Source organism: Crinia signifera, chromosome 19, assembly GCF_055691185.1.
Source record: "Crinia signifera chromosome 19, ASM5569118v1, whole genome shotgun sequence".
Taxonomy (NCBI): domain Eukaryota; kingdom Metazoa; phylum Chordata; class Amphibia; order Anura; family Myobatrachidae; genus Crinia; species Crinia signifera.
Genome location: NC_139226.1, coordinates 143,875,997 through 143,892,725, shown reverse-complemented (window position 1 = coordinate 143,892,725; position 16,729 = coordinate 143,875,997). Strand labels below are relative to the sequence as shown.

At 52.8% G+C, this 16,729-nt stretch overlaps 1 protein-coding gene across 1 annotated transcript in view; it reads right to left on the bottom strand.

Annotated features, from left to right (window-relative positions):
* JHY (junctional cadherin complex regulator) overlaps nucleotides 1–10,168 on the bottom strand; it is a 45,659-nt gene extending 35,491 nt beyond the window's left edge. The window contains exons 1-2 of the mRNA XM_083161587.1: nucleotides 10,065–10,168; nucleotides 3,503–3,947 (exon numbers count right to left, since the gene is read on the bottom strand). Coding sequence (XP_083017713.1) covers nucleotides 3,503–3,947; nucleotides 10,065–10,168 — 549 coding nt within the window. The remainder of the gene's footprint in view (nucleotides 1–3,502; nucleotides 3,948–10,064) is intronic.
* Between the last annotated feature and the right edge of the window lie 6,561 nt (nucleotides 10,169–16,729).

The window sequence follows — 16,729 nt, the reverse complement described above, 5'->3', positions numbered from 1 at the left end:
TGGGGGCATATGTGTATCTGGCACTGTGGGGGCATATGTGTATCTGGCACTGTGGGGACATATGTGTATCTGGCACTGTGGGGGCATATGTGTATTTGGCACTGTGGGGGCATATGTGTCTCTGGCACTGTGGGGGCATATGTGTCTCTGGCACTGTGGGGGCATATCTGGCACTGTGGGGGCATATGTGTCTTTGGCACTGTGGGGGAATATGTGTCTCTGGCACTGAGGGGGCATATGTGTCTCTGGCACTGTGGGGGCATATGTGTCTCTGGCACTGTGGGGGCATATCTGGCACTGTGGGGGCATATGTGTCTTTGGCACTGTGGGGGAATATGTGTCTCTGGCACTGTGGGGGCATATGTGTCTCTGGCACTGTGGGGGCATATGTGTCTCTGGCACTCTGGGGGCATATCTGGCACTGTGGAGGAATATGCGTATTTGGCACTGTGGCAGAATATCTGGCACTGTGGCGGCATTTGTGTCTGGCACTGTGGGGGCATATGTGTATTTGGCACTGTGGGGGCATATCTGGCACTGTGGGGGCATATGTGTATCTGGCACTGTGGGGGCATATGTGTATCTGGCACTGTGGGGACATATGTGTATCTGGCACTGTGGGGGCATATCTGGCACTGTGGGGGAATATGTGTCTCTGGCACTGAGGGGGCATATGTGTCTCTGGCACTGTGGGGGCATATGTGTCTCTGGCACTGTGGGGGCATATCTGGCACTGTGGGGGAATATGTGTCTCTGGCACTGTGGGGGCATATGTGTCTCTGGCACTGTGGGGGCATATGTGTCTCTGGCACTCTGGGGGCATATCTGGCACTGTGGAGGAATATGCGTATTTGGCACTGTGGCAGAATATCTGGCACTGTGGCGGCATTTGTGTCTGGCACTGTGGGGGCATATGTGTATTTGGTACTGTGGCGGAATATCTTGCACTGTGGGGGCATATCTGGCACTGTGGACATCACATTGTGCGGTGTAATGGGCATCATGGTATGGGGCGTAATGGACATTACGGTGTGGGGAGCATTGGGTAATTGCCATCACAGTATGGGGTGTAATGGGCATCAAGGTGTGCAGCATAATGTGTAATTAGCATCACAGTGTGCGGTGTATTGAGTAATTAGCATCGCAGTGTTGGGCGTAATGTGTAACTGGCATCATGGTGTTCAGCATAATGTGTAATTGGCATTACGGCATGTGGCTTTATGTGTAATGGGTATTACAAGGTTCGCTAAAATGTGCAATCTGCAGGTACACAATACAATCATGGTACAGGCAACGCCCCTTATGATAGGCCACGCCCCTAATTTTTCGGCGCGCCTGCGGCGCGCAAAAGCATTCCTTCCGACGGTGACTTGGCTGATTATGGGCCAGTGCTCTGGACTTGCCCCCTAGGCTAAAAGTTGCCAGCCAGCCCCTGGTCAGGACAATGGTCTCAGTCTGTGCCAGAGATGTACTAAGAACTAGCAGCAGGTGAGCAGCATTAAAGGGTGGTCTACAGAGGAGAGGGGGACACGGATGAGAGGGGGACACGGATGAGAGGGGGGCACGGATGAGAGGGGGGCACGGATGAGAGGGGGACACGGATGAGAGGGGGGCACGGATGAGAGGGGGGCACGGATGAGAGGGGGACACGGATGAGAGGGGGACACGGTCGCCAGGTTGATCCTATGAAGGTAGACATGCATTAAGTTGACCGCTGAAGGTTGACATGAGTATTTCATGTTTCTTTCAGCCGACATGCGCCGACAGGCGGTATTTCATACCATCCACTACGGCGTGGTGGGATAATAAGCATAGCGAGGCACCGTGCCCGAAACATGACAACCTTTTGACTGTTGACCTTTCCATTGTTCAACTAATGCTTGTGTCGACCTTCCGACCCTGTTGATCTTACCCATGTCGACCTACGATGAGAGGAAGACCGGGTATGCCTAGGGGTAAATTAGATAGGAGTTCTATAGAAGATGGGATGTTTCCCATAGCAACCAATCAGAATCTATCTATCTTCTAGAAGGTGCTCAATAAATAAGAAGTAGAATCTGATTGGTTGCTATGGTAACGTCCCATCTTAGTAAATTGAGCCGGTTGTCTCCTTCCAGTTTGGCCCATCCGCACCTCATCTCACTGTCCCAGGCCACCAGCATTGGAGAGTGTGCTACAGGCTACATGTTCTCCAGGTGGAAACTGAGGAAATGCTGAGCAACGTCGGGGTCACGTCTTATAATTAGCGCAAATCCCAACAGGTCAGTCGCTCTAGGTGGAGCTGAGCCGCTCGGATTCACTTGGGTATTTGGACTAGTGCAAGTCCGGATTTATCCTATTGGCTATCCAAGACACCTGTTAGGTATTGGGTGTTACCCCGCAGCCACGACTGCTGTTCAGGACAGCCACGGCAAAACCCTATTCTGACTCTGTTTTACCCCCCAGGCTGGGTGACCGACTCCTGCAGGTGTTCTAGTCCTCGCCTGTAGCCGTCATGTTTGGAAGGGCGAGTTAAGCCCGCCCTAACTCCGGTACAGCCAGGTGTTACGTATAAACAAGGAGCTGGGGACCCCCCCAGGGTACAGTAAACAGGAAAAACTAACTAATGAGCTTAACTAAAGTTTAACCAAATGGCGAGTAGCCAGGCCCTGGCTAACGCTACTATGCGCCAGCGACCTAGTTGCTACGACTTTGTGATACCTGTCGCAAACACAATAACCAAACAGCAAAAACACAGTAAAGAAGAACCAGGGAAGGAATGTCCCGTGGGAATGGGGGCACGAAGGAAAAGCCTGCTAGGCCCGAAAAATAAACAAGACTAGCCTGACCGGCTGCGAATAAATAGGAATGAATACAGGAACTAAGGATAACCCCCTGCTGGGGTAACTCACGAAACCAGGGGTATCGAGGGAACAGCGTTCCATGGGGAAGATCCACAAGGAACACAGAGAAGGACACCGGCAGGTGGATAGAGTCAGGCAGAAGCTATCACCGGCGGGGTACTGCTGGGGTGGCTCCCTTAAATGACCCTGAGGGACCAATGAGAACGGGGAGTCCAGCCCCACCTACATTAATTGCCCCCTCCGGACACCTGTGGTCCATTTGTGATTAGGCCGAATAGAGGCCGCCCTATTACTCTGCCCGGCGGCGTCATCCGTTGCTAAGCAACGGCGCCGCGGTGAGCAGGAAGTCTCTCCGGCGGCTGACAGCGTCCCAGGTTGCTGGGAGACGCTGGGTTGAAGGGTGGGCATTGCGTCCTGCCGCTGCGTCCTCCGGCGTCCCTGGTTGCCTAGCAACCGGACGTCAGACCCGGAAGGACAGGCAGCTGAACGGACGCGTCGCCCTGTCCTTCTGCCGCCCGTAACGATTCCGATACACCCATCTCTAGTTCTATGGGGAAAACTTTCCAAACCAGCAACAATGGGTCAGTTCCAGGGCCAACAGCATCATTGAGCTCTGCCTGATGAGACAAAGACACGGATGAAAGGAACAAAGGACCTACCTGATCTGGCTGACTCTCATCCAAGTTCCTTCTGTGCATGTGAAGATAAGAATGAGTTTTATGGGTGCGTACCCCCAAAGTAACTTTGTTCTTCTCTATGAAGTCGTTTGGCGCTGCCTCTTGCTGTGCCCGGCTTCCGGCCTTGTTTGTGTCACTGGCATAGCCCCTCACACCTTTGCTGTAGGCAGGTTTCGTGGTAGCTGGGTTCCTCTTGGGTTTGAGGGGGACATCACTGAGAGGTCCCAGCTTTTGGGGAAAACTAACAAGCTCTTCCCGTTCTGCTGACTTGTTGGGTATAATTACATCTGGTGACAGACGACCTGAGATGCTTAAGGACACGTCTGCGAAATCATCGCCCAGGTGAGATCTATGTAGTATGGTCTGGTGTGTTCTCCAGTTTGGATCGTACCGTAATTCTGAGTAAGTGCTGAGTATGTCCTGAGACCTACAGACAAATACAACAAAGACATTAGTATGCCTCCTGCTTCAATACTGATCTGAATTGCATCCTAGGACATAATGTTGGATCATCTATGACACCATTGTTGTGACCCATGAGATTCCGCAAGCCAGCCACCGCTGCTGCTAGAAAGCGGCCAGGAAATCTTCATTCGGAGATCCCTGTTCCACAATGGTAGAGGCCATGTCTATCCCTTTTCCCACACCCAAATGTCGGTGACTGTAGTGCGCAGACCGTACTGCACATGCACACACAAGTCAGGCTACTCAGTCCGCATCTGAATGATGGAAATTGCTCCATCAAACTTCTGAGCAGACCTTGCCGGGGTCATGAAGCAGCATCCGAAGGTGCAGCACACCCAGAAAACCTGGCCAGTTTTGCTGGAATTGCTCCTGAACGTCATCCACAGACACCAGCGCTATGCCGATCATACTGTGGCTATGGCACTATGATTAGGATTGGACAGGCCATCTGGCACTTCTGGTAATCGGGGATCAGGGAAGGCTGCAGCACAATTTAAAATTCAAATAGGGGAACCACACCAACTGCCACCAACTGCCATTCCAAACTGACTCACTAGCAGGTGGTATTTCTCCCCTATACCCCTTTCACATCACAAAGCCGGGATTTGTACACGGGTCTATCCCGGGAGTCCCCTGGCATTTGCGATGATAGTCTCCCACAGCGACCTGGCAATAAGCTGATGTCATAAAGGGGCAGAGCAGCGGCGCATCGTTGTGTGTGTGTGTGTGGGGGGGAGACGAAGGAGGAGGCAGTGCTTGGAGCTGGTGCTGCCTCCTCCCTATAGTGTGAACAGGACCTGGGTTACCTGTTCACACTGCACAGCCAGGTGGCTGGACCTAGGTAATTTGACAAGTCTCTTTCAAACCGCACGTCAACCCGGGTCAACCCGGCAACAACCAGGTCGGACCCGGGGTAATTTGTGCAAAGTGAAAGGGGTACTATTTGAATTTTGGATTGTACTGCAGCCCCACCTCTGGAGCCGTCACTGGATGGGGCAATGATCCGGCCACCCAGCACTCATCTGTGATGAAGCCTGGATATCAGGAAAACCTGGCCCGTCAGTGTGCCTTGAGGACCGTGGTAGGGAATGCCTGGCTCAGAGGGAACAGTGAATTTGCACCCAATAGTGCATCTTAGTACACCCCACAAGGGAATAGCACCACAGTCAGTGGGAGTATCCGTGTGCTGTGAATCAGCCCCAGCATTACCATAACGAGGCATATAGACCCGGTTCTGTCACCTGCACGTCAGATCATGAATCAGCCCCAGCATTAGCATAACGAGGCACATAGACCCAGTTCTGTCACCTGCACGTCAGACCCTGAATCAGCCCCAGCATTAGCATAACGAGGCATATAGACCCGGTTCTGTCACCTGCACGTCAGACCCTGAATCAGCCCCAGCATTAGCATAACGAGGCACATAGACCCGGTTCTGTCACCTGCATGTCAGACCCTGAATCAGCCCCAGCATTAGCATAACGAGGCATATAGACCCGGTTCTGTCACCTGCAAGTCAGACCCTGAATCAGCCCCAGCATTAGCATAACGAGGCATATAGGCCCGGTTCTGTCACCTGCACATCAGACCCTGAATCAGCCCCAGCATTAGCATAACGAGGCATATAGACCCGGTTCTGTCACCTGCACGTCAGACCCTAAATCAGCCCCAGCATTAGCATAACGAGGCATATAGACCCGGTTCTGTCACCTGCACGTCAGACCCTGAATCAGCCCCAGCATTAGAATAACGAGGCACATAGACCCGGTTCTGTCACCTGCACGTCAGACCCTGAATCAGCCTCAGCATCAGCGTAACGAGGCATATAGACCCGGTTCTGTCACCTGCATGTCAGACCGTGAATCAGCCCCAGCATTAGCATAACGAGGCATATAGACCCGGTTCTGTCACCTGCACGTCAGACCCTGAATCAGCCCCAGCATCAGCGTAACGAGGCATACAGACCCGGTTCTGTCACCTGCACGTCAGACCCTGAATCAGCCCCAGCATTAGCATAACGACGCATACAGACCCGGTTCTGTCACCTGCACATCAGACCCTGAATCAGCCCCAGCATTAGCATAACGAGGCATATAGACCCGGTTCCGTCACCTGCACGTCAGACCCTGAATCAGCCACAGCATTAGCATAACGAGGCATATAGACCCGGTTCCGTCACCTGCACGTCAGACCCTGAATCAGCCCCAGCATTAGCATAACGACGCATACAGACCCGGTTCTGTCACCTGCACATCAGACCCTGAATCAGCCCCAGCATTAGCATAACGAGGCATATAGAACCGGTTCTGTCACCTGCACGTCAGACCCTGAATCAGCCCCAGCATCAGCATAAAGAGGCATATAGACCCGGTTCTGTCACCTGCACGTCAGACCCTGAATCAGCCACAGCATTAGCATAACGAGGCATATAGACTGGGTTCTGTCACCTGCAGGTCAGACCCTGAATCAGCCCCAGCATTAGCATAACGAGGCATATAGACCCGGTTCTGTCACCTGCATGTCAGACCGTGAATCAGCCCCAGCATTAGCATAACGAGGCATATAGACCCGGTTCTGTCACCTGCACGTCAGACCCTGAATCAGCCCCAGCATCAGCGTAACGAGGCATACAGACCCGGTTCTGTCACCTGCACGTCAGACCCTGAATCAGCCCCAGCATTAGCATAACGACGCATACAGACCCGGTTCTGTCACCTGCACATCAGACCCTGAATCAGCCCCAGCATTAGCATAACGAGGCATATAGACCCGGTTCCGTCACCTGCACGTCAGACCCTGAATCAGCCACAGCATTAGCATAACGAGGCATATAGACCCGGTTCCGTCACCTGCACGTCAGACCCTGAATCAGCCCCAGCATTAGCATAACGACGCATACAGACCCGGTTCTGTCACCTGCACATCAGACCCTGAATCAGCCCCAGCATTAGCATAACGAGGCATATAGAACCGGTTCTGTCACCTGCACGTCAGACCCTGAATCAGCCCCAGCATCAGCATAAAGAGGCATATAGACCCGGTTCTGTCACCTGCACGTCAGACCCTGAATCAGCCCCAGCATTAGCATAACGAGGCATATAGACCCGGTTCTGTCACCTGCAGGTCAGACCCTGAATCAGCCCCAGCATTAGCATAACGAGGCATATAGACCTGGTTCTGTCACCTGCACGTCAGACCCTGAATCAGCCCCAGCATCAGCATAACGAGGCATATAGACCCGGTTCTGTCACCTGCAGGTCAGACCCTGAATCAGCCTCAGCATTAGCATAACGAGGCATATAGACCCGGTTCTGTCACCTGCATGTCAGACCCTGAATCAGCCCTAGCATCAGCGTAATGAAGCATATAGGCCCGGTTCTATCACCTGCACGTCAGACCCTGAATCAGCCCCAGCATCAGCGTAACGAGGCATATAGGCCCGGTTCTGTCACCTGCACGTCAGACCCTGAATCAGCCCCAGCATTAGCATAACGAGGCATTTAGACCCGGTTCTGTTACCTGCACGTCAGACCCTGAATCAGCCCCAGCATTAGCATAACGAGGCATATAGGCCCGGTTCTGTCACCTGCACGTCAGACCCTGAATCAGCCCCAGCATTAGCATAACGAGGCATATAGACCCGGTTCTGTCACCTGCACGTCAGACCCTGAATCAGCCCCAGCATTAGCATAACGAGGCATATAGACCCGGTTCTGTCACCTGCACGTCAGACCCTGAATCAGCCCCAGCATTAGCATAACGAGGCATATAGACCCGGTTCTGTCACCTGCAGGTCAGACCCTGAATCAGCCCCAGCATTAGCATAACGAGGCATATAGACCCGGTTCTGTCACCTGCAGGTCAGACCGTGAATCAGCCCCAGCATTAGCATAACGAGGCATATAGACTGGGTTCTGTCACCTGCACGTCAGACCCTGAATCAGCCCCAGCATTAGCATAATGAGGCATATAGACCGGGTTCTGTCACCTGCACGTCAGACCCTGAATCAGCCCCAGCATCAGCATAATGAGGCATATAGACTCGGTTCTGTCACCTGCAGGTCAGACCGTGAATCAGCCCCAGCATTAGCATAACGAGGCATATAGACCCGGTTCTGTCACCTGCATGTCAGACCGTGAATCAGCCCCAGCATTAGCATAACGAGGCATATAGACCCGGTTCTGTCACCTGCACGTCAGACCCTGAATCAGCCCCAGCATTAGCATAACGAGGCACATAGACCCGGTTCTGTCACCTGCACGTCAGACCCTGAATCAGCCCCAGCATCAGCATAATGAGGCATATAGACCCGGTTCTGTCACCTGCACGTCAGACCCTGAATCAGCCCCAGCATTAGCATAACGAGGCATATAGACCCGGTTCTGTCACCTGCACGTCAGACCCTGAATCAGCCCCAGCATTAGCATAATGAGGCATATAGACCCGGTTCTGTCACCTGCACGTCAGACCCTGAATCAGCCCCAGCATTAGCATAACGAGGCAAATAGACCCGGTTCTGTCACCTGCACGTCAGACCCTGAATCAGCCCCAGCATTAGCATAACGAGGCATATAGACCCGGTTCCGTCACCTGCACGTCAGACCCTGAATCAGCCCCAGCATTAGCATAACGAGGCATACAGACCCTGTTCTGTCACCTGCACGTCAGACCCTGAATCAGCCCCAGAATTAGCATTACGAGGCATACAGGCCCGGTTCTGTCACCTGCACGTCAGACCCTGAATCAGCCCCAGCATTAGCATAACGAGGCATACAGACCCGGTTCTGTCACCTGCACGTCAGACCCTGAATCAGCCCCAGCATCAGCATAACGAGGCATATAGACCCGGTTCTGTCACCTGCACGTCAGACCCTGAATCAGCCCCAGCATTAGCATAACGAGGCATATAGACCCGGTTCTGTCACCTGCACGTCAGACCGTGAATCAGCCCCAGCATTAGCATAACGAGGCATATAGGCCCGGTTCTGTCACCTGCACGTCAGACCCTGAATCAGCCCCAGCATTAGCATAACGAGGCATATAGACCCGGTTCTGTCACCTGCACGTCAGACCCGGAATCAGCCCCAGCATCAGCATAACGAGGCACATAGACCCGGTTCTGTCACCTGCACGTCAGACCCTGAATCAGCCCCAGCATTAGCATGACGAGGCATATAGGCCCGGTTCTGTCACCTGCACGTCAGACCCTGAATCAGCCCCAGCATCAGCATAACGAGGCACATAGACCCGGTTCTGTCACCTGCACGTCAGACCCTGAATCAGCCCCAGCATTAGCATAACGAAGCATATAGACCCGGTTCTGTCACCTGCACGTCAGACCCTCTCTGTTCTGTGTGAGCACGTGGCTGCAGCTGTCGGCACACTCACATCCAGTCTCACTTTCTAATTGTCCATTGTTGTAATGTGAGTGAGCGGAACCTGCGTGGGGCTGAGGCCATTAGGGGAAATTAGCGTTTAATTAAAGTGAAGAAATGGTTTGGATGCAATGTGAGGAATATTGGATTAGGACGTGTCACGCTGCTTCCTCTCAATCACTCAGAAATCCATTTTCTTCTTAATAACCGTATAGATTTTATACCTTTCTCTTATATTCTTTGGTAACCCACACACTGCTGTATATTGGATGTTTCATGGATACAGGATAATAACAGGGATTGTTTTATACCGTAGGGTGATATCCTGACATGGTGCATTCACAGCACCCGGAGCTCGTACACTGACTTGGTGCATTCACAGCACCCGGAGCTCGTACACTGACCTAGTGCATTCACACAGCCCCCCCCCCCCCCCAGTCCCTACACTGCCCTAGTGCAATACACAGCACCCTCAGCACCTACAATGACCTAGTGCTTTCACCCAGCACCCCGATATCCTGCACTGACCTAGGGCATTCACACAGCACCCTGAGCCTCTCTAGTGATAGGTAGGCAGGCAAGGGGTGGTATCTACCTCCTCCTGTCTTTGCATTGCAAGCCATTATGAGCATAAGGCATGAGACACAGTGTCTGTGGGAGAATTCAACACCTTCAACAAAACAGGGCACAGCCTTAAAAATACCAGTCATTGAGCCTCATACACGAACAGTGGATGGTGGCAAGCTCCAGGCACTGCTGAGAGTCAGCTGAATGAGGGTCAGGCTGGTCGGACAGGCTTTCAGCCATTCGGTCAGCTGCTTTGCGCAATCACCATGCAAAGTTTGCCATCTAGTCTAGAGCCTACATGGATGTCGGCAGTTCTTAGCATGTTCCTGCGCTGGAATAATGGGACATTTTGGACAGGAGTGACAGATACTTCTATGTATTACTATGATGCAAAAAAGTGAGATAAGAAAATTACCAGATGGTTTTACCGACAGCATCTGCCGCCCCCGGATGAGAATCATCTTCAAGGGCCGCAGTAAATAGGAGTAAGCAGTTGCAAGGCAGGCCTGCCAGATGCTACAAAGGACAGACCCGGCCTTTCTTTGCCAAACTATTGAAGAATCCTATTAAAACATTTAGTGTGATTTAATGTTTATGTGTTTGGCATCGGATCGGATGCATTTATATCACTTGTCTATCATTTGTTCCTTGTTATTGCTCATTTCTGTCTGGGGAATCACATACATGATTCTTTCTAGATGATCAAGACATTGGTCATCTGATGATATGTGAATGCACTAGGTCAGTGTAGTAGTATTGGGTGCTGTATAAATGCACTAGGTCAGTGTAGTAGTATTGGGTGCTGTGTAAATGCACTAGGTCAGTGTAGTAGTATTGGGTGCTGCGTAAATGTAGGAGCCGGACTGGAGGCAAAGCCTGGGGGTAGGCTCCCCTGACAGGGTTTGTAGGGAGCTGACTAGCTGGACAGTCATAGAAGGGGTGTCTAAGGAGAGGGTCATAGGGGGAGGGGCTTAACGGGGTGTAGTAAGGGTATATAAGCAGAGTGCAGGCAGGAAATAGGGGTCACTGGGAGATTTTTCTGAACAGCTAAGCAGCACTGCATCTCCCATGGCTTCCCCAAACGCTGATGCTGAGGTATCTGCAGCGCTGGCTGCCCTCAGTGAGGCAGCAGGCACCAGAGGGACAGAGTGGCTGCAGCAGCAGATGTCAGGTCTGCTGGGGGGACTGGGAGCAGCAACGCAGGAGGCTGCTCCAGCGGGCGCACGGCCTCGGAGGTCCAGGCCTCCGGAGCGCTTCAGCCCATCCGTGTCCCTCAGGGTTCAGCGCCGTTCTAGGAGCCCCGTCAGGGACCCTCCAGGCCAGGCTGCGGGCCGGGCACCTTTCGCCCGTAGGACCAGGTCTGGGAGGAATCCAACATGCAGGCGGAACCCTCCGCGCGGGGGGAACCCCCCCCCACGTGCAAGAAGATCCGGCGTCACGTGGGTCTGGACCTGGAGCGGCGGGGCATGCGGGGCATGCTGCTGCCCAGCGCGGGGTGAGTCGTGCCAGGGGGGCAGAAGTATAGGCTGCGGACCGCAGGCCTGGTACACGGAGCGAGAGACGCACAGCTGGCTCTGCCTCCAACGCGGTCACGCCGGCTGGTGCTATAACTGAAGGTCGGGAGGACAGGAGAAGAGAGATGGCAGCGTCAGCAGACGATGGAGAGATACCTGGTCCTTCTTCATCTGGGACTCGTCAGGACACTGGACCTGCGGCTGCTGGGTTCACAGCCCCCAGGCAGCCTGGTGAGTCTGTCTCTATGTCTATTAATGCTTTAGCACAAAGTCAGGGGGGGGGAGGGTTAGCCCCCCAGGGGGAAATGAGTAGGGGCTTTACTGAATTATTGTGTGGTTTTGCAGATTGGCTGGTGGGATTGCGGCAGGGGGCGGGGCCGTCCCCGGCGGCAGCATGGGCACCGCAGAATTCGGGCACACCAGCTAGCATTAGTGTGCCGGTCAGTAATAGTGTGCCTGTTAGCAGTGGGGTGCCGGTTAGCAGTGGGGTGACGGTTAGCAGTGGGGTGCCGGTTAGCAGTGGGGTGCCGGGGAGCAGCGTGGTGCTGGTATCCGGCGGGGAGCAAAGCAGCAGCAGGGCAGGGGCTGAAGGGGGCAGTGTGGTGACGCAGGATGAGAGTGGGAGGCTTAGTGACACTGCGAAAGGGGAGGTGTATGTATGTTTTGAGGGGCCATTGGGGGCCCACCTGAAGCAGGAGGTGAGGGAGAAGATTTGGAAAGGGGAATATGTGGATATATTTTCATTACTACCCTTAGAGCGTTTTAACCTGGATAGGCCCCGCAAGGAGGAGAAAAAGGAGGAGGAGGAACGGCGGCGGTATCGGCTGATACCGCGGTCATTCACAAATTGGTTACAGGCATTTGCTTTGTTAGCTAGTGTGATTGGGGAGAAGGCACCTGACAATTGTTCAGGCTTATTCTGTTACATGGATGCGATAGGAGAGGCGTACCGTGTGTACGGGGGCATGGCCTGGCTCAGGTATGATGAGCAGTTTAGGCAGAGGAAGGCGGTTCGCCCCAACATTCGTTGGGATCATAAGGATATTGCTTTATGGTGAAAGGTAACGGCCCCCATAAAAAGTGGGCAGCCCTTTCGTGGGGATGGGGGGGGGGGCCGAGAGAGGCCACAAGCGGGACGGCCATGCAGAAGGGACTCTGCTTTGCCTTCAACGACGGGTCATGCCGGTTTGGAGCAAAATGCAAATTCAAGCATGAATGTTCATCATGTGGAGGGAACCATGGGGCAAATAAATGCTTCAGAGGGAAGTCCCGAGACAGTAGTTAAAAAGGGGGCGACACCAGTTCGCCTGGAAAGGATGCTGGGTTATCTGCGTAGGTATCCTGACCAGCGGACAGCCGCCTTGTTGGAGGAGGGGTTTAGGGAAGGTTTTAAGATACCTTCTGACGTGCAGGTGTCAGGAAGTTTTAGGAGGAATTTGAAGTCTGCTAGGGAGCATCCTGAAGTGGTGCAGGATAAACTGTTTAAGGAGGTTCAGCTGGGTCGTATGGCTGGTCCGTTTAGGGCGGCCCCGTGGCCAGATTTGATAGTCTCTCCATTGGGGGTGGTGCCAAAAAAGGAGGCGAACAAGTTTCGTCTGATACACCATTTATCCTTCCCAAAAGGGGCGTCGGTCAATGATGGCATTGACCCCGACATCTGCTCGGTGGTTTATACATCCTTTGATGCGGCCGTTAAGTGGGTGAAGCGGTTTGGGAAAGGGGCCATGTTGGCAAAGACTGATATTGAATCGGCATTCCGGTTGCTGCCTGTTCATCCAACCAGTTTGCGCTTGTTGGGATGTTGTTGGGATGGGGAGTTTTTTGTTGATCGTTGTTTACCGATGGGGTGCTCCTTGTCGTGTGCTTATTTTGAGGCCTTTAGTTCCTTTTTGGAGTGGGTGGTTAAGGATGTCTCTGGGTGCAGTTCAGTTATTCATTACCTAGATGATTTTTTATGTATTGGTCCCGGGGGGACCGGTGTATGTGATTTATTGTTGAGGACTGTTGAAAGGGTGTCGGCAGACTTTGGGGTCCCGCTTGCTCCGGGAAAGACGGAGGGCCCTGCGACTGTGATCAGTTTTTTGGGTATTGTCATTGATACTGTGAATATGGAGTGTCGCTTGCCTGAAGAAAAGTTACTGGGTTTGAAGGCCGAGGTAGGGAGGGCGTTGCTGTTGAAGAAAATCAGATTGAGGGAATTACAGTCCTTGCTGGGTAAGTTGAATTTTGCGTGTCGCATTATGCCGATGGGCCGCATTTTCAGCAGGAGGCTGGCAGCAGCGACAGCAGGGGTGGTTCTTCCTCATCATTTTGTCAGATTAGGTAGTGAGTTGAAAGGGGACTTGCGGGTGTGGGCATCTTTTCTGGAAACCTTTAATGGCAGGGCGTTGTGGATGTCAGACACGTGCGTGGCTACAGAACTAGACCTTTTCACAGACGCCGCTGGGAGTGGCGGTTTTGGGGCTTATTGCCAGGGACATTGGTGTGTGGGCCGGTGGCCGGAGTCTTGGGTGCAGAGAGGCTTGGTTAAAAATTTAGCATTGTTGGAATTGTTTCCTATTTTGGTTGCAGTTGTTGTTTGGGGTGAGCTGTTCCGCGATAGGAAGATTTGTTTTTACTGCGATAATTTGGGGGTGGTCATGGCTATTAATCAATTGTCGGCATCTTCACCTCCGGTGGTTACTATTTTGCAGCAGTTGGTATTGGAATGTCTGGCTTTGAATTTGTGGGTTGTGGCTAGGCACGTTCCCGGTGTCTCTAACGGCATTGCGGATTCTTTATCTCGTTCACAGTGGGAACGATTCCAGGAGTTGGCTCCAGAGGCGGACAGGGAGGGGACCGGGTTCCCGAGTCGGCTCTGGGCTCTGCTGGACGGGTAGTCGAACAGCTCATCAGGGAATCCTTGGCCCCAAATACATGGTCGGCATACAACCAGGAATGGCGGAGCTGGTTAGAATGGCGTGAGGTAGTAGGTTTGAAAGAGGATGATGACGAGTTGGCTGTCTTGCTATATATAGGCCATTGTAAGGAGATTGGTTGGTCAGTGGCTAAGATCACGCGCTGTATGGCGGGCTTAGCTTTTGGGTTTCGTGCAGGTGGGAGGCCTGATGTCACAAAGAATTTCCTGATTGCGCAGGCTTTAAAAGGCTGGAGAAAAGGACATGTAGTACAGGATCAGAGAAGGCCGGTGTCCTTCCAGTTGTTGCAGAATATGGGCAGGAAGTTGGGTGAGGTCTGTAGTTCCAATTTCGAGGAAAGGTTGTTCGGGGTAGCCTTTTCGCTTGCCTTCTTCGGGGCACTGCGGATTTGTGAACTCGTGAGTCCAAGCGTCTCCAGGCCGGGAGGTTTGTTAGGGGAGGATGTGGATTTATACTCGGATAGGGTGGAGCTAGTGGTGAGGAGGTCTAAGACGGATCAATTAGGGAGGGGGAAGAAGGTAGTTCTCTTCTCTGTACCGGGCTCAGATATGTGCCCGGTAGCACGGCTGAGGATATTTAAGGAAGTCAGAGTGGGCAGAGAAAGGGATCCTTTGCTGATGCATGCGAATGGGTCCTTTTTATCACGGTTCCAGTTCACAAGCGTGTTTAGAGCAGTCCTGCGGACGTTGGGCCTCAAGGGGGAGGAATACGCGGGTCACTCTTTCCGCATCGGGGCCGCAACTGAGGCTGCTAGGATGGGTTTGGGAGATGAGCTGATTAAGCGCATTGGGCGATGGGAATCGTCTCGTTTTCGTTCATATGTTCGTTTAGGGGATTGTTGAGGCTGATTGTGTTCTTTCTAATTTTAGGGCATCCCCCGTGCCTGATTTGGATTTTAGGACATTCATATGTCTTTTGGGGAGCTTTGCGGGCTGATGTCAGACCGAACGGCCGCCAGCTAGGTTTGGATAGAGAGGAGGCAGTGGTTCGATGGCTGGGGAAGCGCGGTATGGTATGGAGTGGAATGTTACAGGAATTTCACCGTTTTGTTCGGCTCGATAGGGCTCCCGACATATTAGTGTTGCACGTGGGAGGGAATGACCTTGGGAGCAGACCATTTAGGGAGTTGATACGGGATATCAAGTTTGATCTCCTACGTTTATGGGCAATGTTTCCAGAGGTGATCACAGTTTGGTCGGATATTGTGCCGCGCCGTTATTGGAGGGATGCAAGGTCGGCTGACAAGATCAATAAGGCACGGATAAAAGTCAACAGGGCAATTGGGCGTTTTATGGCTAGAAACGGCGCGGTGGTGGTGAGGCACAGGGAACTTGAGTCTGGTGCCGGTGCTTTTTGGAGAGGAGACGGTGTGCATTTGAACGCTGTAGGGATCGATGTTTGGTCCTTGGGACTACAGGAAGGGATAGAAACAGCGTTCCGGATGTGGGGGGGTCGCCCGGGGTCAAGGGCTTAACCCCGTGCTTGGTGGCGGAGGGGGGTCCTCGAGGTTGGTGGCATTGAGGCTTAATTATGCGGCGGGGAGGGCCCCATGAGGGGGCTGGACTCCCCTGGGTGAGGCTAATTAATGAGCACTGGGTGTTGACAATTGGTGCCCTCGAGCCAATCGCTATCGGCTGGGGGTAACAACTCCTGGAAGTGCTTAGAGGTGTGGATTGATTTATTGAGGGCCTCGGGGACCACCTTCCGTGGGGAATGTTTTTGATTATTGTTAATTTTGTATTGTTTCAATAAAGATGGCTGCTGTGGCCAATTTTATCCAACAAGAGAGTTATGTCATTTGTGGGGGGATAATTGGGCACAGCGATTAGACAATACCCTGTCATGTAGGAGCCGGACTGGAGGCAAAGCCTGGGGGTAGGCTCCCCTGACAGGGTTTGTAGGGAGCTGACTAGCTGGACAGTCATAGAAGGGGTGTCTAAGGAGAGGGTCATAGGGGGAGGGGCTTAACGGGGTGTAGTAAGGGTATATAAGCAGAGTGCAGGCAGGAAATAGGGGTCACTGGGAGATTTTTCTGAACAGCTCCCACCCACCCTCCCTAATTTTATAATTTTTAGGAAGAATTATTGATAGGTTGTCTTTTGTCACAGTGGCCTGTGCGGAGGGGGGTCCTCGAGGTTGGTGGCATTGAGGCTTAATTATGCGGCGGGGAGGGCCCCATGAGGGGGCTGGACTCCCCTGGGTGAGGCTAATTAATGAGCACTGGGTGTTGACAATTGGTGCCCTCGAGCCAATTGCTATCGGCTGGGGGTAACAACTCCTGGAAGTGCTTAGAGGTGTGGATTGATTTATTGAGGGCCTCGGGGACCACCTTCCGTGGGGAATGTTTTTGATTATTGTTAATTTTGTAT